The 27,647-nt window shown below is 43.0% G+C and overlaps 1 protein-coding gene across 2 annotated transcripts in view; it reads right to left on the bottom strand.

The window, feature by feature from the left end:
* LOC138295533 (spermatogenesis-associated protein 7 homolog) overlaps positions 1–20,289 on the bottom strand; it is a 1,079,396-nt gene extending 1,059,107 nt beyond the window's left edge. For both annotated transcript variants that reach the window (XM_069233895.1, XM_069233896.1), the window contains exon 1: positions 20,069–20,289. In XM_069233895.1, coding sequence (XP_069089996.1) covers positions 20,069–20,096 — 28 coding nt within the window. In that variant the 5' untranslated portion in view covers positions 20,097–20,289. The remainder of the gene's footprint in view (positions 1–20,068) is intronic.
* Between the last annotated feature and the right edge of the window lie 7,358 nt (positions 20,290–27,647).

Here is a 27,647-nt window from a genome sequence, read left to right as displayed (position 1 = left end):
AGATGTTAGCTTTGAACAGACAGGTCTCAGTGAATGTCCCAAGGACAGAAGAGTGGGAGTTAGTTTGATACTAATCAGTAGAGAACAACACATGTAGAGTACAAGGCTTGTTTTAGAGTTTTTCCCATTCTGAAATTTTCATTTGAATGAGAAATGTGTTCTTTTCCAGTGGTTAGCCACCACAGAACTGGTAGTTACCAACAAAGTATCTCTGTCGTCAAGTTTGAAACTTGATGGCTATACTCACATTTCTTGTGAAGTGAGTAGGAATTATTGCATTCAACAGTGAAGAACCCTTACACCACTACAGGGGATGCCAGAGTAATCTCATTGGCTACTGCTAGCGCAGGTGTTTTAATAAAGATTATTAATGAATGTTCATGTATTCTGAATAATGGTTTGCATAGAAAATATAATAACGTAGAAAAATAATGCACGTATTTGAAAGTGTGATTACGATGAGTGTCCGTCAATGTTCACGAAGTGTCCCTATTGATATTCTAATACTGTGAAATGTTGAATATATGTTTGACTAATGTAGTAATATGTTATAATAAAGGTTATGCATTATGTATTAGCTTTATTAATTGTAGGCCTTAATTAAGTGAAGGTCTTGGCCTACTTGGCAGGCCTCATGTCAAAGCTGTGTTTCTTAACGTTTGAATAAATGGCTGTCCTAGAGAGTTAAACTGTGATTTCCCGTTTGCATTGTTAAAATGTGCTCGTAGCTGGAAAAGTTTTCTCATGAGAACCAACTGCTAGAAGATGCTGTTCTTGCTAATGTTACATTTTGTGTGTAAAATGTGTGAGACTGACTTTCTCAGGAGGAGAACAATGGAGATACTGACTGGAGTAGAAGCTGCAACAATATTGTTACCTAATGGGCCGGATGATGAGGACATTGGTTGTCCTGCAATCAATGACATGTGAACAGACTAATAGTAGAATTCATAGATTTGGAGGTTTAATTTTATTGGACAAAGTGTGAACATATGATTCCTTGACCAATAGGGATTTGAGGCATAGTTTTAGTAGTTTTAATTTAACAAGACTACACTGGGAAGGGAGAGCTCATTCTTGCCCATTTTGTGTCCTGGCAAGAGACGTGCTTAATTTTATTGCTTAAAGACTTTGCGTTTTCTGAACTTTCGTGCTGAATCCTGATGCTTGCTGATCGACTGATGTCCTGAGGATGAAGACTGACTCTGCTTGCTGATCCAAACTGAGGATAGACTTTCTGAATTAGAATATTGATTATCATGCATATTTGCTCTTTCTTTCTAGGTACCAACTGCACTGTTTTGATAGAGCCATAGTTAGATGTTAATGTCATGTTACTAAATTGTTTTGCATGAAGCCCAACATGCTGATGCTATTCTGATGTTAGTTAAGGATCCTCACTAATAAAATTCTGATAATAAGGAATAATGCTTGATGAATTTCTTTGCTGAACTCGAATGTATGTAATCACTCTGACGCAGTTTACTTTGTTAAAAATGTGTACTGTTAGGATGTGTTGTAGTTCAAGCTTTGATTAGATTACGTTTCTTCCACCGCTTTGGACAGCCAGTATTGTTCCTGTATGTGTTTCATTTGATTTTGAGATTAATCTACATGACCTTAGCATTGTTAATATATGGAAATAAGTGTTCTAACTTTTATTAAAAGTTGTGGTTATTGATGGCTGAAAGATCATGGTGCATGACAATTACTGTCTTTATTGATTATTGATGTTATTGATTATTGTTGATTGCTAATATTGTGTATTGGTTATTGATCATTGATTTGCATGTTCCGGAGTTATTATGGGAACATCTTAATTGCGAGTCAAAAGGTTCATCGACCTCTTCCCGTCCCCTCGTAAGTTTAGTTATTAAGGTTAGACGCGCTAACACTTCCCAGCTTTCCTCTTTGTCTGTGAGAATTTAAACAATATTGTAGTCAATACCATAATATCACTTATTCCACTTACGTATTCCCTTATGAATGCTCTGCTGTTGCTTAGTTTTTTAATCCATTGAGTTTTTGCAAATTAAAGGACTGATCTAGAGTTTGGCGAATGGGGTTACTCCATCACAAATGTGAAGTACATCCTGTCTGCTGTATTACGATCCCATTATATGACCTAGAAATTGTAATATGGAGGATGGGATACCCGTCACATATGTGTCTGAGTAACCCATCTCTAAATCAGGTCCTTAGTTTTCTTGTGATATGTGTAACAAGACTACAAACGTAAACATACAATCTGCCTTTTTGCACTGGCATGGTTTCTCCACTGTCTCGTGAAAATTCAATTTCAATTTTTTTTTTTTAATCAAGTTTCTTCCACAAAATTTATGTTACTCTTGGATGCAATAATAATCTGTATAAAAGAAGGTGGCACAATAGACTGGTTCTATTACATTTTCACCAAGGTCATATTTATCATATGCTCCCATTTGTACTGCCAATGATTTGATTTTTATTTTGTTTGACAAACTGGCAATGTTGCTCACAATAGATGAAAATGAGGAGTGCAAAAAGTGATGGCTGGAATGCTTGAATTAATTTCAGTCACTGGTAACGATTCACAGCCACATCTAGGTTTTTGCCAACCATGCCATCTCAGACGGGAACCAGCCACATGCAAATTAGCCTTGGTCTTTCCCCAGTGGACCAGTCTAGCCTGAACTGCCAGGTCAGGTCCTCTGTGGATGAGAATATAAGCAATCCCAGACTGGTTTCTTCCTTTAATCGGACACATGAGTTTTTTAAAAAGCATTGAATTTTTTCTTGAGAGTGTTAACATGGGATGACATTGTATCTTGGACTTGCATTCAAAAACCAAGAACCCTTAACCCATTACAGGGGATGCCAGAGTAATCTCATCGGCTTCCCAGCTTTCCTCTTAGTCTGAGAGAATGTTAAACAATATTGTAATAGATGCCATAATAGCACGTATTCCACTTGCGTATTCCCTTGTGAATACTCTGCTGTTGCTCACATGTCTAATCCATGGGATGGCATTGTATCTTGGACTCAGCATCCCCCAGGTGTGACCTTAACACCATTATATCTTTCTTCTGGGTGCAGGGCCTGTTGCACACCTTCGCAGGTCCAACCTCAACATGCACACTTGGCAGTATTTAGGAACAATTAAGGGTATGGTTTAGAAAACATATGGGGGTGGAGGTAACCACGAAAGAAGATGGCAGCGATTCCGTAGAGGTCGGCTCAAGCAGATCTCTAGGATGGTAAAACGACTGGTGGTAAGGAGGCAGAAACCTTTAGAAAAATGTTTCCACTGCTGTTCAGGGATGCTGGAGGGATAGAGAGAGACCCCAGTTGTGGGGACTCTCAAGAGCTGTGACGGCACATCCAAGATCACTTAGACTCAGAGCTCGGAGATGGAGACAGTGTAAGGTGAGCTCCATGGGTGAGCGGCGATCCTTCATCAAGAAGAAACAGACCCGGGCCTAGCGGTGGCAATAGATACTGAAAGAGGTGTGAGGCCCTCCCACAGAGGTCGACCATACTTCAGTAGGACAAAGTTTTATAACTACACCACTTTTTCAAGAGTAATAATTTATTTAGTAAGCCAACACAGATGTAAATGAGATGGAGGCACATTATTCATGATAGACTGAGCTGTTTGATAAATCTGTAAAAGGACCTAATGGGGAGGCTTAGACAGGCGTGGAGTAGGTTGTGTGACTCCATGCTCCCACCCTGACGACTGTGTATCATGCAAGAAATAATGTTCCACACTGTTAATTGCAGGAACTAAAGTGATAAAGCCTAACTAACCTAAGGGACAAACTCCTATGAGCAATTTGCAGAGTGGAGATGAAGCACGGAGACAAACAAAGATGTGCCCAAGCGAAGGCTCAAATCCGAGATGGCGCAGTTGAGAACACAAATATAACAGATGTGACAGAACTGACTCCACACACTGCACACTGAGAACATCAGCTGAGATTAAGAGACGTCACAATACCCTCCTTGGCAGCTAGATCCAGCAGACTTGATAGTTTTCAGAACGAACACACTCAATCGTATAATGGAGATGACAGATGAGGGTGATGGAAGGTGCTGATTGGGAACAGATGCAAGACAATGCACTGGACGGGAGTAGTTTGAAGACCCAAGGCACAGTCACACTGCATGGGCCAACCAGGAAACCAATGAGAGTCTCAGAATCAAAGGATTCTTAACCAAAGTTAAATAACTAGATATGGCGGCTTCACACCCAATTAGCCAGTAAACTACAGACAGTGACCAAGGATTTAAAACTGACCAAGAAGCTCTCATTAGGGAGCAAGCTAGGGAGTAGTGACAGCACTTAACTATGGGCGGAATTGGCAATTCTGTAGATAGAGCTCTCATAGTTCACACAATTTCTCATCTGCATCGCTACTAGAGACAGACTCAGAAAAAACAGCAAGTACCACAGGCGAACCATTGACCCCCTATCGGCCATATTGATCTGGATACGAAGACAAGAGTACAGAAAAGAGTAAGTTAGAGTAAGAAAAGAGTAAGTTAGACTCATGCTCATACTAGCCTAGGTTTATTATAGTCTGAAGCTCTTCTGTCTCCATTGCATTTTTTAGTTTGCCCCGACTAATTATTTGGGTAGAATTATCCTCCTATGTCTGCTATAAATAATTTTACTATGAGTGCTGATGCAAAATAAATTCTAAGTAGCAAAGAACATATTAGAAGTGAAATGTACACATAGGCACTCCAACACCTGATGAATAATAAACATCTAGTTCACACATGTTCATTTGGATCGACCATAAGGATACAGCAACGTTGGAATACCTGGATGTGTGTTTAGGGACATTGCAAGATAACTGGATAGATGATATAAATTGCCTCCTCGCTAAATACCACCTTTTAATCTAATCTCATATATGACTGTCCAAGGGAAAATCAGGACGTCTGCTTCTTTACAAAGAGGCAGTGGCAGGAAAATTGGGTCACACCTATGACAGAATGTCAGGCATTACCTTTGAAATGCTGGACTTGGTAGGTGAAGCTACAAAATTAATGAAATGAGAAATCCAATCGCTGTGAACTGATCTGAGTTCCAGAAAGCAATGGATGACAGTCCTAGAAGACAGGACAACCACACTCAAACGTAACCCTGATTGGGGGGGAAAAGATATCTGGCAGATAAAGAGAAAGATGGTAGAGCTGGAAGACAGTAGCAGAAGGAATAAAGTTTGTTTTTGGGGTTCCAGAAGGTTCAGAAGTAGCAGGTGAGGAGACGTTTCTCACAAACTTTCTTCCGGAACTCACAGGTATGATCTTCTCTCTGCCACTCTAATTTTAACATCAGATACATGATCGGACTGATAATAAAAGGAATGCACCATGTTCCCTTATTGTATTCCTTTTACTACACAGCAAGCCAAACAATCTATTAATTTTTTTTAAACACTTTATTTATCATTTTTTGCATTACTCCCAGAACATACCAAGAACCAATCCAGGCAGTTGGCAAACAGTTTGCAGATAAATTATCATGTCTATTAACCGGAATAGCTCCCATGAAGCAGCAAATACATGTCAGCAGCATAGATAAGGATCAGAAATCAATTGAAGGACCAGTACCATGTCATCACAGCACGCAAGAGTGGGAACAACCTATACAAGAGGAAGCAGCGTGTATGTTGCAGTATATTAATCCAGGCAAAACAAAACAACTCAGTCAATTTCAGAAGACACCAATGACAACAGATAGTCCTGTAATGGTTACCAAATGTATTTGGGCCGGGTTGCAGGAGGCTGCAGTGTGGCATAGACTTCACTAGTAGTGTCACAGTATGTTAGGCATTTCAACCATGCGTTTACATTTGGCCGCCGTCTACTGCCCCAAGGCAATACAATCTTACGTGTTGCCAGCAACAATGCTATTGCAGTAAACTTCAGACCCCTTTCGGGGCATCATGCACATACCCTAACAGAGCCACAAGGGGGTCTTGTGCGAACTCTATCATTAAAGACAGTCTTGGATAAACTTCTTGCCAGTACTCCCCTATAAAAGAATGCAGGTCCATGTTAAGTGTGCAAAGTCAGCTCACCCTCTATGCATTTGGGGCATTTAGAGGACCAAGCCAGCCAATTCCAACCATCACAGCTGGTGTGGCATAGGCGGTATGCAAAAATGTATCGTGTAGGAGTTTGTGTCTGTGGTTGGGAGAAACCAGTTTGATCTGTTCACAACAGTAGTCCCATATCTTGTCAGGCACAAGCAACCTAGTTTGCTCCCAGGTCTCTCTGATCTTTCCTTCCTGTGCTGGCAGCATAGCTACACAGGCATGATAAAGTCTGGAAACCAACCTCCTCCCTCCCTCTGTGTCTGGTATTACCGAAGTTAAAGAGGAAACTCCTCCAGAGCCAGTGGGTAGGAGGGAACACATAAATGCTTTGTGTAGGCGCAGTAATACAAAATTATCATTTGTGTAGCATTTATGAATCTGGCATTATTGGGATGTGAGAGTATGTGGCCATCTCGAACTAGGTACCTAAATGTGCAGATCATGGTGTGAGAGAGTGTGCTCAACCAGTTTCTCCTCGGTAATTGGGAGCCAGGGATGATTCACCAATGGTAGTGCAGGGGAGTTTCCTCCATGCCCAGTTTGTGGCTGACAGGTTCACCGTTGGCTTTGCTTGATCCCTCTCAGGTCAAGCCTAAGGGAGTTGCGTGTCTGCATGCTACTAGTAAAAGGCAAAATGTAATTGTGCAGTGAGATAATGCAACTGGAAATTGGGCACTCAGACCTCCTCTCTCTCATAGAGAAGCATTAACGTGTGCATTTGTCTGGGATCTCTGGCCAGCTCAAATTAGTTGCAAGAAGAGGCATCTTAGGATGTCAAAGAGGGAGATGGGAATATTAATTTAAAAAAACTGAAACTGGGGAAGTGCAACCATTTTGTTGATGGCGATATGGCCCACCATCGAATGAGGGAGCCTCATCCATCACTCGATTTGTGTGGTCAACCTATCTATGACTGGACCAAAGATCAGGCAGATCACCTGCTCCTTGTCTCAGTGCAGCATGATGCCTAGGTATTTAACTGGACCATCACACCAAGCGAGTGGATATTCACATGGTACACGGGTTGTGGCGTCCATAAGGGGGTACAGTGCAGACTTGGTTCTATTTGCATGAAGGCTGGAGAACCTGCCAAACCGAACAATCTCCCACACAACAGGGGCTAGGTTGACCTTCGGGTAACGTATGAATGATAAAATATCATCAGCATAGAGTGAAAAGAGTAAGGGGCCGGGGAGTAATGCAGACCACACTGCAGATGCTTTTCTTCCAAATTATGGATTGGGGGTCCCACAGCTATGATAAAGAGGAGTGGCAACAGGGACCAGCCTTGCCTAGTACACCTCGATATCGTAAAGGGATCTGAAAGGGAGCTGTTCACCCACAACCTGTATAGTGAGCATAATAAGCACTATGAACCCACACTGTAACATCAGTTTATTTAATGTTGCCTGCAGGAAGGGGCATTCTAAAGAATCAAATGCTTTCTCTGCAGCCAACAAGGAGACAGCCACAGGGACACTCAGTGAGATTCTGTTCAGCAAATTCAAGGACACGGAGCAGTGAGGAACAAAGACCAGTTGAGCAGGTGAGATGATTTGTGTCATCAGCAATGACAACCAGGTTGCAAGGATTTTACTGTCAAAGTTGAGTAATGACAATGGGCAATATGAGGTACAGTAGCATGGACTTTTGCCAGGCTTTAATAACAGGGTAATCCCACCTCCCAAAGAGATGGAGGAAGGGTTCCTGATTTGCAAGGTTCAGCATACACTTACAGAAGATGCGACACAAGGAGGTGTTTATAAGTTTTGTAAAAGACCCCTGTAAGTCCGTTCAGGCTGGACACTTTGGACCCATCTAGGGAGTCGATTGGTCAAATTATCTCTTCGTTAGAGATAGGTTCGCTCAGGAATTGTCGCTGGGTGTCCGTGATCCAGACCATTGTGTCTTCAGACAAATAGCATAGATTCGTCCCCGCCAGCATGTGAGGTGCAAATGTTTGTAGTAATGGAGAAGTTCAGCAATTACATCTTTGTTATCTGTCACCTGTCTCCCATCAGGTAGCTGTAGTTCAGTTATACAACCACCACCATGAGGTGGGCATAGGAGTCTAGCCAGCATGTGACTGGGACATTCACCGCCCCATATTTCCCCAGATAGACTGTCTCATGCACAGTCAGGTCTCAATATTCATCCAACAGTGTTGTGTGACAATGCAGCTCTGGTCTGTGCCGACTTTGAGAGTCTAGGCAGTCTATGTCATGCAGTTCAGAATCGATACGGGCTAAGCTATTATATATATTCTGCAATATCCCAGCATGTTTGAAAATGCAGGTCCTACATATATACGCCTTGAAGGCGTCCCACAGTGTAACCTGAGTAACCTTTGTTTAGCTCACAATATTTCACACTTGAGTCTCAGAGTACAGAGCGGAACACCTCGTTGTGTATGGCAGTGCTCCAGAATCACCAGTGGCACTCCAGGCCCTCCTCCTGCCCCTGAAAGGCACCTCTAGGACCAACCGTTCCATTGAGTGGTCAGACAGTGTACACAGAAGATGTTTCCCATCCAACTGCCATGGTGTGGCATTTGCTGTTATAAACCAGTAACCTATGCAAGTCCACACTTTATGGAGTGTGGAATAAAAGGAATACCCAGGAGGGGCAGCGTGTTTCAGGTGCCAAGCTTCTTTTAGGGGATAAGTATCAGTGATATCCCGGAGGACTCACAGAGACTGCGGCTTGCCTCCTGCCGCCGTGCTAGTGGAGCCCAGCCGGGGGTCAACTATCATGTTAAGATCACCTGCCCAGTAGAATGAGATCAGCATCAGTGCACCCCATTGCAGTTGAAAGTTCTTGAAAGAAGTCTGGAGAATCTGTATTAGGGGCATATATGTTAAACAGGAGCAAGCAATGTCCGGTCATGGTACCTGCTACTTTGATGTATCTCCTGCCTTCATCTACAATCCTAGTGGTGTGGTGGAAAGGTAGGCTTTTGTGTTTGAGTGTGCAAACTCCACTAGATTAAGTACTGTGCCTTAAGAAGTAACTGTTGGGACCCTAAGAGGATGCAAAGGTGGGGGAGTACCGGGAAAAGATGTGTCTCTTGTAGAAATGCAATGTTTATGTCTTGCGGGGTAATGAAGGAGAGTACTTGCTTGCCTTTGTGAGGGTTGTTTAGGCCTCAAACATTCCAAGTCATTAACGTGAGTTTAGCAGTGTGGTCCTGTCCCATATGTGCTGCTGCCATTTAATAATAGGTATGCATGTGTGTGCATCAATGGTATGAGGTATTTATGGGCAAGCAGATTCAACAAACATAAACAAAACCAACAACAGCACCCAATCCTCCCCCCCAAACACTAGGCACTTTATCACCCAGTGAATTCCATAACAGGTAACAGAAAAAAAACAATGACCCCAACAGTCTCCAAGTCGGTATTCACCACAGGAAGCGGGCTACACTGCAGCAATCAGACCCGATTCAGCAAATAAAACACAATAAAGATAACCTAGGATTTAGGCGTAAAGGGCAAGGTGAGCAAAAGCAGGTTCAACAATGAGAACATACAAAGTTCTGCCAGCAATGGGGAAAATGGGCAGGTCATTGTACAAAAGAGGGCCATCACAGGGTGTGCATCATTGAGCGCTATTCAGTCAGGCAGGAAGAAGTTGGAACTCGCGGATCTGGCACTGTGTGGTCTGGAGTGCTGCAGCATGAGGGCGAGACCCACTTGCCATATTATTTGAAGAAGCCCAATCCATCGGTTGGGCTATGGAAAAAGTGAGCTTTCTCATTAAAGTCAACCCTAAGGCATGCCAGGTATAACATGCCATATTTCAGTCGGAATTTGCATAGTATAGATTCGGCATCTGGAATCTTGTGCTGTGCATCTTGGATTGCCATTGTGTAGTCAAGGAAAAAGGAAATGGCAGAGCCCTGGTAATGTAGTAGATCTTTTTCACTAGCCAGGTGGAGCACCATGTCTCAGTCTCTAAAATTAAGTTAGGGAGTGATAATGGAATGCTTCGGGTGCCTGGTGGTGGAGTGTGGGCCAAGTAATTGGTGGTCTCTCTCCATGACAAATGCAGTCATAAAGTTTTGGCGATCAAAGAGGTCAGAAAGAAGCCATTCCTCAGACTGGTCTGGGTGGTGCATATCCAAGAATTCCACTATGCCAATAATGTGAATATTATTGCAGCGGGATCTCGCTTCCAATTCTTCATTCTTAACTGCAACAGCTTTGAGGAGTTCCTCCACCTTTCCCAACCTTTTAGCAGTAGTCATAGCACTATCCTTCAGGCCTGATATATGTTCCTCTAGCCACCCCCCCATAATGTCAAACCTGATGGGAAGTGAGTTGAATTGTCTTCTTCCATTTCTGGCTGGTTATCTGTCTGCCCAGTCTCTTTAGGATGCTGAAAGTGTAATTTTTGCTCTTTTGGGGCTCCCTGCACCATTGTCAATTGACAACTTGTGGCGCCAGTGGAAAAGCATGTCTTATGTTGTGAAAAATGTTGAAGCAGAGTGCATGTGTGCGTGGTTCCCTCCTCGCTCTATTCAGGACACAAATTAGTATGCAGGGTGCACCTGGTCAAGCACAGCAGAGAGTCTGGTCCCAGTAAGGCCCAGCAAGTGTGCAGCCACTTCAGGCACTGGCTGAGCAGCAGTTGCAGCTGTGCCAACCGCAGGCTGCTCGTGAGATGATGAGTGGTATGCAGGTGTCGGGTAAGAGGTTTGGGTTCCGCCGTGGCAATCAGCTGCCATCACCAGAGCACGGTGATGGGAAAAAGGACGGGGGAATACCCGCTATCCCATCACAGTGCCTGTAAGGCAAGACAGTCAGTGGGCTCCAACACACCCGCCGCAGCAAAGGCCTCTGAAATGGGTCAAGCCTGCCACCTAATCCAAAGGGGTCACCCCATGTGAACCGTATCAGGCGCCAGAAGAAAACAGGGTGTGGGGCAAGCTGGAGATTTGGTAGTGGAGGTATAAAATTAGTCTTCGTATGGGATCTTCTTCACAGACCTGCAGTGCTTACATGTGGCCGATTGGCCCCCCTCACCAAGTCCATGCGGCCGCCTGAGGATTTGCCCTGCAGATCTCCCCTGGTACTTGCCGACATTGGTCTGGAAATCCAGCTGGTGTGGGGAGTGGCACGGGCTACTCAGCGAGGTTCGACAGCCTCAAACCTCATACTCACTTGCAGCCCTTTCACCGTGGAGCCTCCGAGGTGAGTGCTGAGCTGCCCTTCCTTCCATAGATTGGTGCATTGCGTGCAGTAAGGCATCAATAGAGTGCAAATTGTTGCTGCTCCGATGGGTGCAGATGTTATTTTCAGCCCAGTTCCTGCATATTAAGGGCCCGTTGACCTGGAGCCTCACTGCCAAGCAGCCATCTTGGTTGCCGGTGTGGCCATGCCACAGCCAGACAATTTATAACAGCAGCGAAATAGCACAGAGGACCATTCCTATGTAGAAAATAGAAAATCTTCATTGCGGCTGACTTTTCACAAGACACAGTGGTTAGAAGGAAGAAATTCCTGGTACTATGCCCCACAATTCCGAAACTAGACATTTGATATGGCCTTCTTGAAGCAGACGCAATGCTTACCACCATTAATGGTAAACACAGGGAGTATGACAAACCGGAGGACCTGGAACAGATACTCAAATCATTAAAAGCAAGAGACATTGACATGTCAGGGCCACCTTATATTTCAGATAACTCTGCTAAGTCTGGATCTTCACAGTCCCCGACCACCAGGAACAACTATGGAGAATCTACATTAGAACACAAAAGACTGGATATGGTGATGAAAAAGTGTGGTGTGGGGGACAGGAGGGGTTCTTTGCGCCATAACCTAAGGGGGCAGGGACAAGTCCCACTTCCCCTTGAAGGTATGCTCCACAACTTCAATTGAGGGAAGAGACAGTGGTTTTGGTCATCTTTTAACACACTGGAGATTGGGTAAGACCTTTGCAACTATGAAAGGAAAATGCATGGATATTTTCTGCAACATTTTCTCCCTATATGAGAGACAATAGATTTCTTAGACTTAATGTGAGTTAATAGAGATGATAACTTCATTGATTTATACAATTATGGATAGACATTGCTTTAGACTAAGTACCAGAGATGTTGAAGTCAGGCGATGCTGCTGTGCATGCAGGGAAGGAGCAGAATGGAGTTAAGCCCAACCATTCAAAGACGTTGAGCTATACAAATTCTGTAATTTCAAGTGCTCTTTCCGTATAATAAGTGAAAGGTGGTATTAGGCGGGGGAGGCTCGTTTTGGTTTTGCATTTGTATTTAAATAGTATTGTTTCTTTTTCACTGCATGACACATCTGTAGTGGTATCCTTCATCACCTATTCAAATTCAGACTGGGTTGAACTATTTATATACACCATTGTGAAAGTATACTTAGTATTTAGCACATGGTGGGTGAAGGGTATTTGTACATCTATTATATTACCTATAACCATAATATACTGATGGTAAATGGATCCCATGACACTAAATATCTACGATTACTTTCTCCCAAAGTAAACGGCCTACACATTATATACACAAAAGAAAATCCTGAACTATCTAGCCACAAAAACACCTGGCATACCCCTTATCCAGGAGACACACCTGTCACCCTTAGAATCTGAAAAATTGAAGAGACTGGGTGGACAAAGTAATAATCAGTGCTGGCTATGTCCCAATAACGAACAGCTCCCATGCAACTCATGACCCGCAGTGTTTCACCAAAAAAAGCGGGGTGGTCATTCTTCTTCATAAAAAGGTACAATACATGGTACAGCATACTTGGGTTGATCCAAGGGGCCGTTATGTTTTTGCTTAAATAAAAAACGATTGCAATTGAAATAGTGGGCTCGGCCTATGCACCTAATACTGACAGAATCAGTTTTCATTTCCAGATTATTAAAAGAATTTGGACTAAAGGTGGTGATGAGGGAGATTGGAATCTAGCATTAGCCCCGCATGTAGACAGCAGTCTAAAAAGATCCATGGCGTTTGACACACCCCTGGGAAAAGGAATGCACCTTGTTTCAAATGTACATGGGACTTGCTCAATATTTTAATATTTTCTTTTTACCCACAGCATATTAGCCGCCCTTAGTGGGTGCCAGATGCTAGAGGGTGGTATCAAAGAGCTCCAGCTGCCAAACAGTGGCGGCTAAACATGTCATATTACAAAACACCTCAAGATAAGAAATTACTTTGTGCTTTCCATCATCAACACATAGCTGAAAATGAAACTTCAGTGACATCTTCCCAGATCCTGTGGGTAGTAGGTAAGGCACCAATACAGGAAGAGATCACTAGAGATTCCACCCTCTGGAAACATATCACACGAGGGAGACAAACTAGATTAGAGCCAAAGGTACAAACCCTGATGAGAGAGTAGAATGCATGCCCATCTCTACATCTACTACGTCAAGTCAGGAGGGCACAGCTTGATCTAAATACCCACTTCACCAAGCAATCAGAGTTTGCTCTACAGCGATTAAAATGTGGAGGTTATGAACAGGGGAGAAGGCAGAAAAACTGCTGGCTCCACATATTCATGAGTGGGAGGCGAATTAGCAATACTTGCAACCAAGACCAGAGAAGGTGACCTGGTTACACATTCATAGGACATAGTGATTACCTTTATGTGTTTCCTGGAGGATTTATATAGTGCTGAATCACAAGAGGAGCAAACAAAGAACTGAACTATTTAGAGAGTATTAGTCTCTAACCTTTCGGGGGAAGGACGCAAGATGTTGGAGGGTGCGAAAACACTGGAGGAAAAAAATACGCCTTTTGAGTATGTCCAATAACAAAGCTACATAAGTGTTATACCTGACATGCCTTAGGGTGGTCACCCCTAACTTTTTGCCTGCCTCCCTCCACTTTTTGGACTCTGTTTTTGCTGGCTTTTAGACTCTGCGCACTTTAGCACTGCTAACCAGTGCTAAAGAGCATATGCTCTCTCCCTTTAAACATGGTAACTTTGGATCAGACCCAATTGGACTATTGAATTTAATATACTTATAAGTCCCTAGTAATGTGCACTGTATGTGCCTAGGGCCTGTAGATTAAATGCTACTAGTGGGCCTTCAGCACTGGTTGTGCCACCCACTCAAGTACCCCCTTTACCTTGTCCCAGGCCTGCCATTGCAAGGCCTGTGTGTGCAGTCTCACTGCCAATTCGACTTGGCATTTAAAAGTACTTGCCAAGCCTAAAACTCCCCTTTTTCTACACGTCACCTCTAATGTGTGCACTAGGTAACCCCTAGAGCAGGGTGCTGTGTGGGTAAAAGGCAGGACATGTACCTGTGTAGTTTACATGTCCTGGTAGTGTAAAACTCCTAAATTTGTTTTTACACTACTGTGAGGCCTGCTCCCTTCATAGGCTAACATTGGGGCTGCCCTCATACATTGTTGAAGTGGTAGCTGCTGATCTGAAGGGAGTAGGAAGGTCATATTTAGTATGGCCAGAATGGTAATACAAAATCCTGCTGACTGGTGAAGTTGGATTTAATATTACTATTTTAGAAATGCCACTTTTAGAAAGTGAGCATTTCTCTGCACTTAAATCTTTCTGTGCCTTACAATCCACGTCTGGCCAGGTTTAGTTGACAGCTCCTTGTGCATTCACTCAGACACACCCCAAACACAGGGTACTCAGCCTCACTTGCATACATCTGGATTTTGAATGGGTCTGCCTGGGCTGGGAGGGTGGAGGGCCTGCTCTGACACAAACGGCTGCCACACCCCCTACTGGGACCCTGGCAGACAGGATTGAACTAAAAGGGGACCTGGTGCACTTCTAAGCCACTCTTTGAAGTCTCCCCCACTTCAAAGGCACATTTGGGTATAAAACAGGGCATCTGCCCTACCACCTCAGACACTTGCTGGAGAAGAAACCTGAACCAGAACCTGCATCCTGCCAAGAAGAACTGCCTGGCTGCTCAAAGGACTCACCTGACTGCTTTCTACAAGGGACTGCTGCCTTGCTGTTGGCCTGCTGCCTTGCTGAACTCTTGTCTCGCTGCAAAAGTGCTCTCCAAGGGCTTGGATAGAGCTTACCTCTTGTTTCCTGAAGTCTCAGGATCAAAAAGACTTCTTTCTTTCAACTGGACGCCCTGTGCGCCCAAAATTTCGCCGCACAGCTTGTTCCGCGGTGAGAAATTCACCGCACGCCGATCCTGAAAGATGTCGCTCGACGCGACGCCTACGGTGCGACCGGAACTTTGACGCACGGCCCGCCTGGACAACGCAGCCCGGCTTCCAGAGAGGAAATCGACGCAACGCCTGCCGTGAGGAAGAAAATTCCAACGTACAGCCCAACGGAACGACGCGCAGCCGGATAACAAGCCGAGGATTCCACGCACAGACCCTGGGAAATCTGATAATCCCGCGACCCACAGAAAGAGTCGTCCCGCATGCCAGAAAATGATGCACGTCTTCCCCGAGTGAAAAATAACGACGCAAGTCTGTGTGTGAAGGGGCAAAACCGACGCACACCATTTTTCTTCCCGTAGAACGAAGCACGTCTCCCCGCGTGAAAAATAACGACGCAAGTCCGTGCGTGAAGGGACGAAACCGACGCACACACCATTTTTCCACGCATCTCCTCCTCTGCGGCCCTCTGCAGAGATTTTCCACTCCAAACCAGGTACTTTGTGCTTGAAAGTGACTTTGTTTGCTTTTTAAAGACTTAAGACACTTTATATCACCTTTCAGTGATATCTCTACAATCTCTTATTGCATCTTTTATTATTTTGATCTACAAATACCCAGATAAATATTATATATTTTTCTAAACACTGTGTGGTGTATTTTTGTAGTGCTATATTGTGTTATTGTATGATTTATTGCACAAATACTTTACACATTGCCTTCTAAGATAAGCCTGACTGCTCGTGCCAAGCTACCAGAGGGTGGGCACAGGATAATTTGGATTGTGTATGACTTACCCTGACTAGAGTGAGGGTTCTTGCTTGGACAGAGGGTAACCTGACTGCCAACCAAAAAACCCATTTCTAACAATAAGACAAGGGCTTCCCCGTGGAGTTTTATACAATTAAGAAACAAGTATTAATATTGCTACTACATAGGGTTTTTTAAGAAGTGGAAGCAGAAGGTGAGTTTAGGCTAGCAAACGATAAAGCAAATAAACGCTTAATACATAACCCATATAAAGACCCCCTGTGTGCTCCAATCATTTCCCGAATTCACTGCTTTATATGGACAAAAATATACTATCCAAAATACTGCCAGTGAAACTTAAGAGAGTCATACTGAGCCTTATGCATGACTCACAAGTGGGCTTTGTACTGGGCTGCTCTTCAAAAAAAAAAGTCATAAGGGAACCTTAACAAACAACCTCTGGCAGGTGAAGATAGACACAGAGGATAAGATTCTTATTTCCTTGGATAAAGAAAATGTGTTTGATGTTTAGAATGGGACTGTTTGTTTTGTACTATGAAAAGGGAGGGAAAAGGACTGATTTTCCTAGCTAAACTAAGATGGTTGTTCCCAAACTGTACGGCTCAGATAGATTGTGGAAATCACGTCACAGGTCTTTAATATCTATAGTGACACATCAGAGACGCCCTCTATCCCCTCTTCTATTTCTCATTGATTTAGAGCAGTTGGCAGTAACCATACAACAAAATGTTCTCATTAAAAGGGTCAATACCGAAGCAGGACAAGTTAAGATTCAACTATACAATGACAACATATTATCAACTCTTAGTGAACCAGATACTTTGATCCAATCTTTGATCTGAGTTATAGATTCATTCTCGGTGAATATGGCTACTGTATGAATTGGGGCGAGAGTGAAGCCACGCCTATTATGGATGGCTCACAACGACATACACTAGATGATTAAGGCTTTGCCTGGAAATCTTCTAAATTGAAATATTTAGGTACCTGATCAATAAGGGATTACACAACATGGTGGTGATCAGTTTACAACTCCTGATTAACATGACTGACTCTGATTTCATGGTATGGTGTTCTATACAAAATTCCTTATGTAGTAAGGTGCGAATGATAATGATTGTAACAGCCCTGATGTTTAACTATGTCTTCGTTATTCTTCTACTTCTTGTACCAAGAGCTATATTTCATATGCTCAATAACAGCATTAAAACAGTTACATGGGCAGGCAGGAAACCTAGATTAAAACCAATGCAACTGCATGCTGATACTAGGATGAGAGGCCTACATCCATCAGAAATGTATATTTATTACATGGCACATCACCTTCCACAACTAGTCAATTTGGTATTGATGAGTGACACTGATTGCCCTTCTTGAATTTTCGGAGAGAAAGCCATATTAAAAGGTTATCCTGAGTATGCATGTACTACACTGATAAACTCCTTTGAGCTGTGGCTTGTCCACCTATGATAAAGCCAATGTGGCAGATCTGGAGGGAAGCTAATAAGTTACTGGGAATGAATTGCCAAATTCTTCGGAATGCACCACTATGGTATAATTATAATTTTCAGATTGGACGGCAGATGGTTGATTGGTCGGTATGGGATAATGCAGGAATTACAACAGAAGGGGACCTCTATAGTGATGACGGTTCCAACTGCCAGATGTCCCCTGTTGGTGCTATTGATTTCTAAGCACTAGAAAGCAAATATTCTTATTTAATCTTTAACAATTCATAACTCTGGTTCCCTATATTGGATTTTTTTCATTTTTGTGTCATATTTAAGATATAAATATCTACTGTTTTTATAGATTGGGGTGGGATTTTTATTGTGTTGTGACTTACTTATTTACCGTATTGGTGTATTTAAATGCTTTACATACCTCCTAAAATAAGTCTGCCTGCTCATTGCCAAGCTACCAGGGGTTGAGCCAGGGGGTACCGTTTTGGGACCTTGACTAGACCTAACATTGTCTGGGGCATTATTGATATTGGTAGGTGCGTACTTACCCCTACTGATGACCATCCCCCAACAATCCGGGTATAAGTAAGGACTGTGGTAAGGAAGTGTCGAACATCAGAGTATAATTAAGGACTTCTGTAAGGAAGAGGCTGATGTCACTGTATAAGTAAGGACTATGGAAAGGAATGTTCTGACATCAGGGTATAAGTAAGGACTGTTGCAAGGAAGAGTCTGATGTCAGGGTATAAGTAATGATTGTGGAAAGGAACAGTTGGACGTCAGGGTATAAATAAAGATTACGGGAAGGAAGAGTTGGATGTAGGGTTTACGTAAGGACTATGGCAAGGAACAGTAGGACGTCGGGGTATAAAAGAGGACTGTGGCAAGCATGAGTCTGATGTCAGTCCATAAGTAAGGGCCATGACAAGGAAGAGTCTGACGTCAGGGTATAAGTGAGGAATGTGGCAAGGAAGAGTGTGAGGTTGGGGTAACGCGCATGGATCCCACTAATCTCATTTGTAATCACATTATCTCACTACTGCTGTCTTTATCTTCCAAGACCTTGCATTTTAATCGTCTGCACCTGAGAAATATGTACCATACAACACACACTTTTAAACAGACCGTAATCATAGTTGCCCCTTATTCCAAAGGATGAGACACGGGCGACGTTGTTGAGTAAAAGGGCGAGGAGTTGATTTGCATATGGAAATAATTGAAGGGGAGCAATGAGGATGTCTGCCAAAGGTCAAAAGGAGACCATGCTTTGAAGAATGCTTTTAAAAATATTAGTGGAAAGTATGTACATATAATTTCCAAAATCTAACCATTTAATAAAATAGGTTGGAAAATTATGTGCCTAACCACAATGTACTTACATTAGGTGTGTTAGCCTTGTACACCACAGAACCCCACCACATAAACCATATTGTGGCTGCACTGTAGTGATATTTGAACATCTTAAAAAATGCTCATTGCACGTTCTCCCGAATGTTCATGAGTGAAAAATTCCTTATTAGAAGCGGCATTTAAAAGGGACCAGACACTGCAATCCCAAAAGTTACAATTACCGCCAGTACCTTAATCTTGGGGTGTGGAGAAAAACATCGCCGATGCAGGCTGGGGCCTGAAATTCGTCACTAAGCATCTTGGAGGTACTAGGGAAATCAGATGCCCTACATCGGATTTACTCACAATCTTGCCGTATTTTTGCCTGACGATTCAATTTCGATGAGTCGGGTAAATCATGCAACCTATAGGCTAAATATTGTCAAAGTATCGAGCAAGGATGTTTAAACTTATTTTGTGATTGGGTTTTCAGGATAACTTAGAATACCACGTCACAAAGACACAACTTTTCTTTACAAATGATGGTTTCCCGGTGTTATAATCCAGTGGGTTATGTGGACCCACTGCAACAATACAGCTCCCGGATCCACGGATTTGGCAAAGGAAAGCTCATGACTAAAATGAAGGCATTTTCTTTAGATGGAACATTGTATTTGCTCTTGAAATGTTTTGTGCTCCTAAAATGAACACAACCAAGCTCCGGAGCACCCACGTCGTGTATGCCACCCTCAACCTCTCCTGGATGTTTACTTACTAGGTCATTACATGCTGGCTTTTTGAAACTGCAAGTCCCAGAATGCAACTGAGTTGAGATGTTCTGTAGCGCTGTGCACGAGACGAATACCTTATTTACTCATACACCCATGAACATATCATAAAACATGACATATCAACAGAATTATTTGTACACCTTCGTTTAAAAAAAACAATCATTTTCTGGAAGAATCTAGAAAGGACTGCTGTGGTAAAATCACATAGCACGAGACTGCAAGACGGAAGTAGTTACACAAAGATTCCAACAGTCCCGTGTAGATAGGAGAGCTACATAAAAAAACCTCAGACAAACCATTTCCAAGAATAACCGGATAAATAAATAAACGATTCTATTTATAACTGAAATCTCAGGCCACAATACATATGTATGCAAAACAAATACAAACGTGTCATTTTAGAGGGAAACGCGCATTAGTTCCGCACATTAATAACACACAGAACATGCTTCTGCTCACATGTATACTTGTTTTACTTACCCTTTGAAGCAAGCATGTTTTTACTCATTTTTGTCCCGTGTTACTGCTCGCAGTACACTCGTGACAGGTGAACGAGGCAGAAAGATGCAAGGATCACACAATCGGTGAAAGAAGCAGAGTTAGGCAAAGTTAAGTTCCATAAAGAGTTCAAACTGAAGTTAAAGTTTGGATTATTATTGCCATGACAACAGTAACTCGGTCCGGTGCACAGAGGACTCTACGCTGCAGGTAGGTGGAACTTCATAAGGCAGGCCTGTGAGTTGTAGCCTTGCTGTAACCCCGCCCCTTCCTCGTGCCTGTTGCATACCGCAGATTTTACTACCCAGACTGCAGCGGTCACAAAACAACTAGCGATGCTTGATTTCACGTGTGCTCAGTTGTTGGAACATGTGGTGTTAGCCGAAGCTGTTTCTATGCCAGATCCAAAAACCTAAAAATGACAGCTTGGGCATTCCATTGAGCACAAACACCCCACTCGTGTTCCTGCATATGCAAGAAGACAGTTCTCATGATTAAAATATGCAGATTTTTCTGCAGTGTGCATTCGTTTGTCCATACACTTTGAAGTTCAAAGGATGAAAGAGACGAGTAGCTGTAAGCCTGACAAACCCATTTATAGAAACCTGAAATGGTCCTAGTCAAGTCTGACGTGCATGACAGATTTCGGTTCTTTACCTGCCACCACATATTACTGTGGAACTTGTGGGTTTACCTTTTCCATTACTACTGCAGTACTAGAAATAAAAGTGATGTAATTTAAAAATTTGAACTGACTATAATTGTCAGACTTATCATGGGCCAATTTAAAAGATTCAGGGCCCCACTTTGCATCAGTGCATACCCACATTATTTGTGCCGTCTGCAGAGCTCTTACGTTTTCCAGGTTCATGCATGACCAGCTCAGAATGTCAAGGATATTTTTCTTTGCAGTCAAACGTCATTTGGTTTGTAGGTTCAAAACTACAAGTATCAGAAGGCAAAGAGTATGTTCTAACTATATGAGCTAATAATCCATGCTCTGCAAACAACACATCATGGGAATATAAAGCGGCAACATATATGTCATCCTTTCTTAGTAGTGAGCCGTTCAACCACCTTAAAACCATTGAATAGGGCATTCGGGGTCCCCCTTGTGGGCAGAGGTTCAGGGTGTGCCTCAGGAGACAGTAATAGGGGTATAGCACATGTTACAGAACATATTTTCAAATAGTTTTGCAAAAGACAACTGAAAGTTAACAAATAGTTTTGAAGTAGTTCTCATGAAGTAATAAGTCTTCCACAGTGCTTAAGGCCATTACCTGTTTGCCCATCCTTCCTCTTCGCAGTAACAGTAAATTAACTTTTGACAAACGCCTTCTCTATATATTGGCGATCTGGTGTTAAACAGTGACTAGGTTCATTGCCATATTGATGGAGCAACGCATACGCCAACCACGCATGCCTGAACAACGTGGTCGGAACAACCACTGTGTTGTTTCCACAAATACCTTTACCACTCTTGCCTTTACAATGATTTTTCGTTGTAAAGGCATGCCTAGTAAAGGCATGTGTGGAACAGCATGCGTGGTTTTCGCATGCCACTCGCCCTAAAAATACAACTACCCGACCCCCCCACCCACCGCTAAAAACGACCCCGATAGCCCCCACTTACCATGATCCCTAAAACCTACCCCAATCCCCGCCGCCCTAAAAACAACTGACTCCCACCCTAGATATAAAACTACCCGACCCCCCACCTGCCCTAAAAATAACTACCCGACCCTAAAAATAAAATTACCCCGATCCCCCACCCCTGCCATAAAAATAAAACTACCCCAACCCCCCACCAACCCCAGCCCTAAAACCTACCGAAACCCCCACCCGCCCTAAAAATAACCCACCCCACCCCAAAAATAAAACTACTCTGCCCCTAAAAACAAAATTACCCCAACCCCTGCCCCTAAAACCCTGACCCCCCACCTGCCCTAAATACAAAATTACCCCACCCGCACCTAGAAGCCCTACTTACCTGACGCATCCAACCTCCCCACCCCTTCCCCTAAAAAAAAATTACTCTGTTCCCCCACCCCTGCCCCTAAAAACCCGACCCCCTCACCCTCCCTAAAAACAAAATTACTCTGACCCCCTAACACACCCCTTAAAACCCAACCCCACCACCTGCCAAAAATATAAAATTGCCTTGACCCCCACCCCACCCCTAAAATCCCACCCCCACCCGCCCGAAATACAAAATTACCCTGACCCCCACCCCCAAAAACAAAATTACCCCAACCCCCACCTCCTGCCCCTAAAAATCCACCCCCCTCCTGCCCTAAATACAAAATTACTCCGAATCTCCCACCCCCACCTTTGCTCCTTGAAACAACCCTAGCCCCACTTACCTGACAGCGCCCTCTCCTGATGCTGACTCCCGTTTTCTCTGCCTTAATCATGCATGTGTGTTGTTCAGCACATGCGTGGTTAAGGCAGAGAAAAAGGGAGTCGTTGTTAATGCAAGCGTGGTTCCACTTGCGTTAACAAGGTTGTTGTGGCTCTGGCGTCGTCATTCTGGACGTTTCCCCTGTTGTTGTCCTTTTTTGTTACTCTGTACTATTCCAGTGCTTTTGTAGTTGGTCACACTCATCCTCCACCAGGACTGGTGCCCTCTCGCATTGCGGATGTGGCATACAAAAACAACATCTTTGCCTGGTGTTGAATTAACAGGTCACTCAAGGTGCATACTGTCACTTCCATTTGGATGACTGTTGTGTTTACTCTTGGAAAAAGGAGTCTTCAAACCTGCTTGAAGGAAGGTATTCTTTATTTGAAGAGTGGAAATAATGAGGCAAGCTCACACGGCACATCCATAAAGATCAACATCCACCTCCAACTATTGACCCTCCAGCATTCTGCTCCCGAACACAACACACACTACCTCAAGTCAAAGATAATACAACATTCTACTTTCCTAGTAATCAACTACTGTGTAAGCCTGCAAATCAAAACATAACAAAACAGTGTATGCATATAAGTATAGAATACAACAATGACATGCACTACCGCTCTAGGAAGAAGATGCTCTGGGGAATAAAATAGTGGTGGATGCCTGTGTTTCAAGGATGAGTTACTTGCTTATCTTCATTACTTGTCGTAGTTCCTGTCTGTGTCATCAAGAAGCACTGCTCTCCATCTTGTCCGAGGTATGGGTAGTTCTATATCACTGGACAGCATATGGAATAATTCCTCTTTGAGAAGCCATGCAAGGGATGGAGTGAATGCTTGTGTTTGTTTTCTTCCAGGTCTTCTGGATTTGTAGTGGTGCATACTGGTGAGGGTGCTGTGTCCCTTACACATGTCCTTTCTGCTTGAAAACCTCTATGCCAAAGATGGTGGAGCAATTTGAGGTGTTAATTGTAAGTAAAGCAATTAAAAGATTTAAGGGAGGCCACTATGGAGCCTTTTCTTGAGATTTACCTTCCACCTCCGAGGAGAGATAGTGACTGATGTTTTGAGCAATATACAAGAGCATCTTAGACTGCAGGAAGGAATGTTAGAGTACAGGATGTAATATGTGGTAATGTATTTTACTTATGTTTATTTTATTGTGTACATAGTTCTTGTATACGCACCCGTACATTACATTACTTTCTTTGGTGATTTGTTGAGTTTAATGTATTTGTTTACCAACATTCTGCAGAACTCGCAGGAGGTTCTGAGAACTCGTAAGAAATGGTCATTCTCGTTGTCCTTGGACCTGCTGGGAGGCTCTTGCTGTTGTGGGTTCCTGCCTTTGCAGTGTTATTTAACAAACAAAAGTCACGCTTCCTGGAAACCAGACTTTCTGGACTTATTTATTTGTCAGGTGGCCTACTACATTTTATGGTACCAGGAGTGGGGTGAAGGCTGGCGTTATCGGAACCCACCAACGGCAGTTTATGAGGAAGCTTGCCCCAGAGGAGTGTGGAGACAATTTTGGAGCATAGTACGGCGATTTGCAAGGTCGCAAAGTGCTGCAAGTCACTGGAAGTGAGTCTGTCCTCGAACATTAACTGTTTTGTGAGAGAGAAATTTTCAGTTTTAATTGGACCATAACAGTCGTCTTCAGCCGGCTTTCCTGTGTTTACGTTTTAAGTTGTGCTCGTCCGTTGTCAGTTATGGAGTTCTCTCTTTGATGGCGGTGTTCCACGCTGTTGTTTTACAACATCTTGACATTATACGATTCAAGCAATCTGGGAATTTTACTGATTTTGGTATATTTGCCTCGGTGGTGATATTTTCAGGAAAATGTATTTGTTATAGTATAATGCAAGGAAATTTTGACTTAATTCCATACAATAGGTCATATTTTCTATTTATGGCTACAGTTCAAGGAGCTGTTCAACCTCCTCTTTTTTTGCAAACACCAAGGAAACCTGACATAAAATGGAAGGAGTGGATACGAATATTTGAGAATTACCTTGCTGACATATGCTGTGGATTATTCCCTAGCCAGGAAAATTGCACTTCAAAGAGTGTTCGATAATTTACCTGTTGCCCCGATGCTAGCGGAAGATAATCCATCTTGGAACACTTATTTGAAGGGGAAAGAATACTCAAACAATATACATAGGAACCGAGTGTCCTTCTTGAAAGGCACAAATTCTTCAAATGTAAACAATAGTCAGAAGAAACAGTTAAGGAATTTATAGCCACGTTGAGAGTTTTAGCGTCTGAATGTGAATTTGGAAACAATGTTGACATTTACTCGGAGATCAAGTTGTGTTTAACTGTTTTTCAAAAAAGGTGCAAGAAAGACTTTTAACATGCAGAAATTCTACCTACTTTGTAGGAGACTATTAACATAGCAAAAAGCATAGAGAGATCTTCTATAACCTTTCAATTCATGTCCAACCAAGGGGGTTCTTTAGAATTGTAATCAAGCTGGTTTATCCGTAGTCAATTGCATTTCAGAAGACTCCATGATATGTGCAATTAACAAGAACAGTAGAGTCAAGAAAGGCCTTAGTAATTGCTATAGGTGTGTTTCCAGAAATCATTTGAGTAATTATCCTGCATGTTCAGCAGTAGGGAAATTGTGTAATCGGTGTTGCAAAATTGGACAATTTCAAACATTTTGCAGGTCCTCTACTAATAACATTGATAAAGTCAAGATCAGCAATGTGAGGTGTGCGATAAGTATTTAGGTAGGCAAGATAAATCACCATAAGTAGATGAATGTACAGATACATTATCTTATCTTTAGAAATGCAGGCTCCCCACTGTTAAAAGAAGGTCAAAGACCCTTTTTGCCAAGCCACTGTGGATGAAAAGTTCATCACTATAATGGCAGATTCAGGTGCACCTGTCACCATACTTGCAGATTCCACGTTATTTAAATTTTGTCTTACTGATACCAGACTCACCTTACCAGATGTAAATCCAAAAGCATTGAGAGAACAGGATTTAACATTATGAGGTTATTTTATGGCTTCCTTGAGGTGCTTGAACAGAGAAATGTATACTAAAGTATACTTATTTATTTATTTTATTTATTTAGAGAGTTTTCTATAGCGCTGGCAAGACCCGAGGGTATCAGAGTGCTTTACATGAGTACAAGTTATCAAACACATTCATTATATACAAGTATGGTTTCACATAGGCATGCAAGTTGGAGTGAAGACAGGGGTGGGGTGGAGGGGGATGGGATTTAGGGTGATGGGTGACCCTTTAGCTGAGATGTGGGTTGAGGAGGAGTTCCCTTAGTTGCTTCTTGAAGATCTGAAGGGAGGGGTTTGACCTTATGTGAACTGGGATGGAGTTCCAGATTTTGGGGGCATTGCTTGTAACGGAGCATGACCAGGTTTTTTCTTTATGGGCTCTGGGCGGGATGAGGAGAAAGGTGTTTGAGCTTCTTAGTGTTCTTGCCTGTCCTGCCTTTATGAGTTTAGTGGCGAGGTATGCTGGTTTCCCAGTGTGCAGGGCTTTGTGAGTTAGACAGGCAGTTCTAAAGTTGGAGCGGGCTTCGAGTGGGAGCCATTTTAGTTCTTTCAGGGCAGGGGAAATGTGGTTTTATTTTTGAATTCCTGTAACTATTCTGGCCGCTGCATGGAGAGTGGATCTCATGGGTGCAAGCTGGGCTTTAGCCGTGCCAGTGAGGATGGCGTTCTCGTAATCTAATCTGGAAAGCACCAGTGCTTGTGTGGCATTTTTTTAGGTCATCTGGCAGTATGAACGGTTTGATTTTGTTCAGCAGTTTCAGGCTGTAGAAAGCATTCTTCGTGTTATTCTTTATATGGTCCTGCATAGTCAAGTTGGTGTACAGAGTGATTCATAGGGACTTGACAGAGTTTGTTGGGGTAAGATTGCATTTGAGAGCGTCTATGGATTTTAGCCATTCTTGCATCTGGGGGAGTTGTTTCGTCTTTGATATGAGAAGAATTTCAGTCTTATCTTGGTTGAGTTTCAGGTGGTTGTAAGATAGCCAAAGTTGTACTGCTTTAAGGGTGGCATTTAGTCGATGTACATCCTCTATTGAGGATATTTCCATATAAAGTTGGGTGTCATCTGCTTACAGATGGAAGGGGATGTTGGCTCGGTTGAGAATGGCGGTAAGGAGGTCCATGTAGATGTTGAAGAGTGTGGGCCAGAGGACAGATCCTTGCGGAACACCTCTGGTGATTGTAGTTATGTCAGAGGTCATGTTATTTGTTTTTATTTGTTGAGAGCGGTTCCGTAGAAAGGACGAGAACCAGCGTAGGACCACTCATTCCATGCCAATTCCTTTTTGGAGGGAGTCCAGTAAAAGCTTGTGGTCCACCGTGTCGAAGGCTGCCGATAGGTCTAGGAAAATTAGCAAGCAGCATCGGTCTGAATCAAGAGAAATGTGAAGGTTATCTACTATGTTTAGAATAGCTGTTTCTGTCCTGCATCCTTTTCTAAATCCAGATTGAAGAGGGTTAAGAAGGTTGTTGCTGTTTATGTGTTGGTTTAGTTGAGAGAGAACATATCTCTCTAGAGTTTTGGCAAGGAAGGGTAGATTGGAGACTGGTCTGAAATTGTTGAGGTCGTTCGGGTCTGCTCCCGTTTTTTTTAGCATTGGTGTGACTTGACCAAGCTTGAGGCAGTCTGGTATCATGCCGGTTTGCAGGGAGCTGTTGATAATCTTAGTCCAGAGGGGGGTAAGAGTCTGGTTGAGTTTTTTTGCCAGGGAGGTTGGGAGGGGGTCTGCCAGGTGAGAGGATGGTTTCGATGTGGACAATAGTGCAGAGATATCTGCCTCCAAGAGTGAATTGAAGGTCTTCCAGCTTTGGGGAGTTGCCATAGGCTTTTGGGTAAGATGATATCTGCCATTTATTTTTGGAGAGATAGAAGGTAGGGAGTTCGTGGAAGGTGAGCAGTGTTTATTGTTATCTTTTCTGGGAGATATAATTTTCGTGGCTGGTAGATTGTCAGTTTCTAGCAGGTGTATTTGGGGTGGTTTGGAAGTTTGTTGTCTGATGATGTTGAAAAGCTCCTTTGGACGTTTTTTGGCTCTATCTAGTGCATTACAGAAGAAAGTGTGTTTTTTAATAATTATGTGTTTTTTTGTAGTTTCTGCATTCTCTTCTGAGTTGCGCGAGGT

The sequence above is a fragment of the Pleurodeles waltl genome, chromosome 5 (assembly GCF_031143425.1).
Source record: "Pleurodeles waltl isolate 20211129_DDA chromosome 5, aPleWal1.hap1.20221129, whole genome shotgun sequence".
Lineage (NCBI taxonomy): Eukaryota > Metazoa > Chordata > Amphibia > Caudata > Salamandridae > Pleurodeles > Pleurodeles waltl.
Note: the sequence above shows the minus strand (reverse complement) of the source record. Positions and strands in the feature narration are given on the sequence as shown.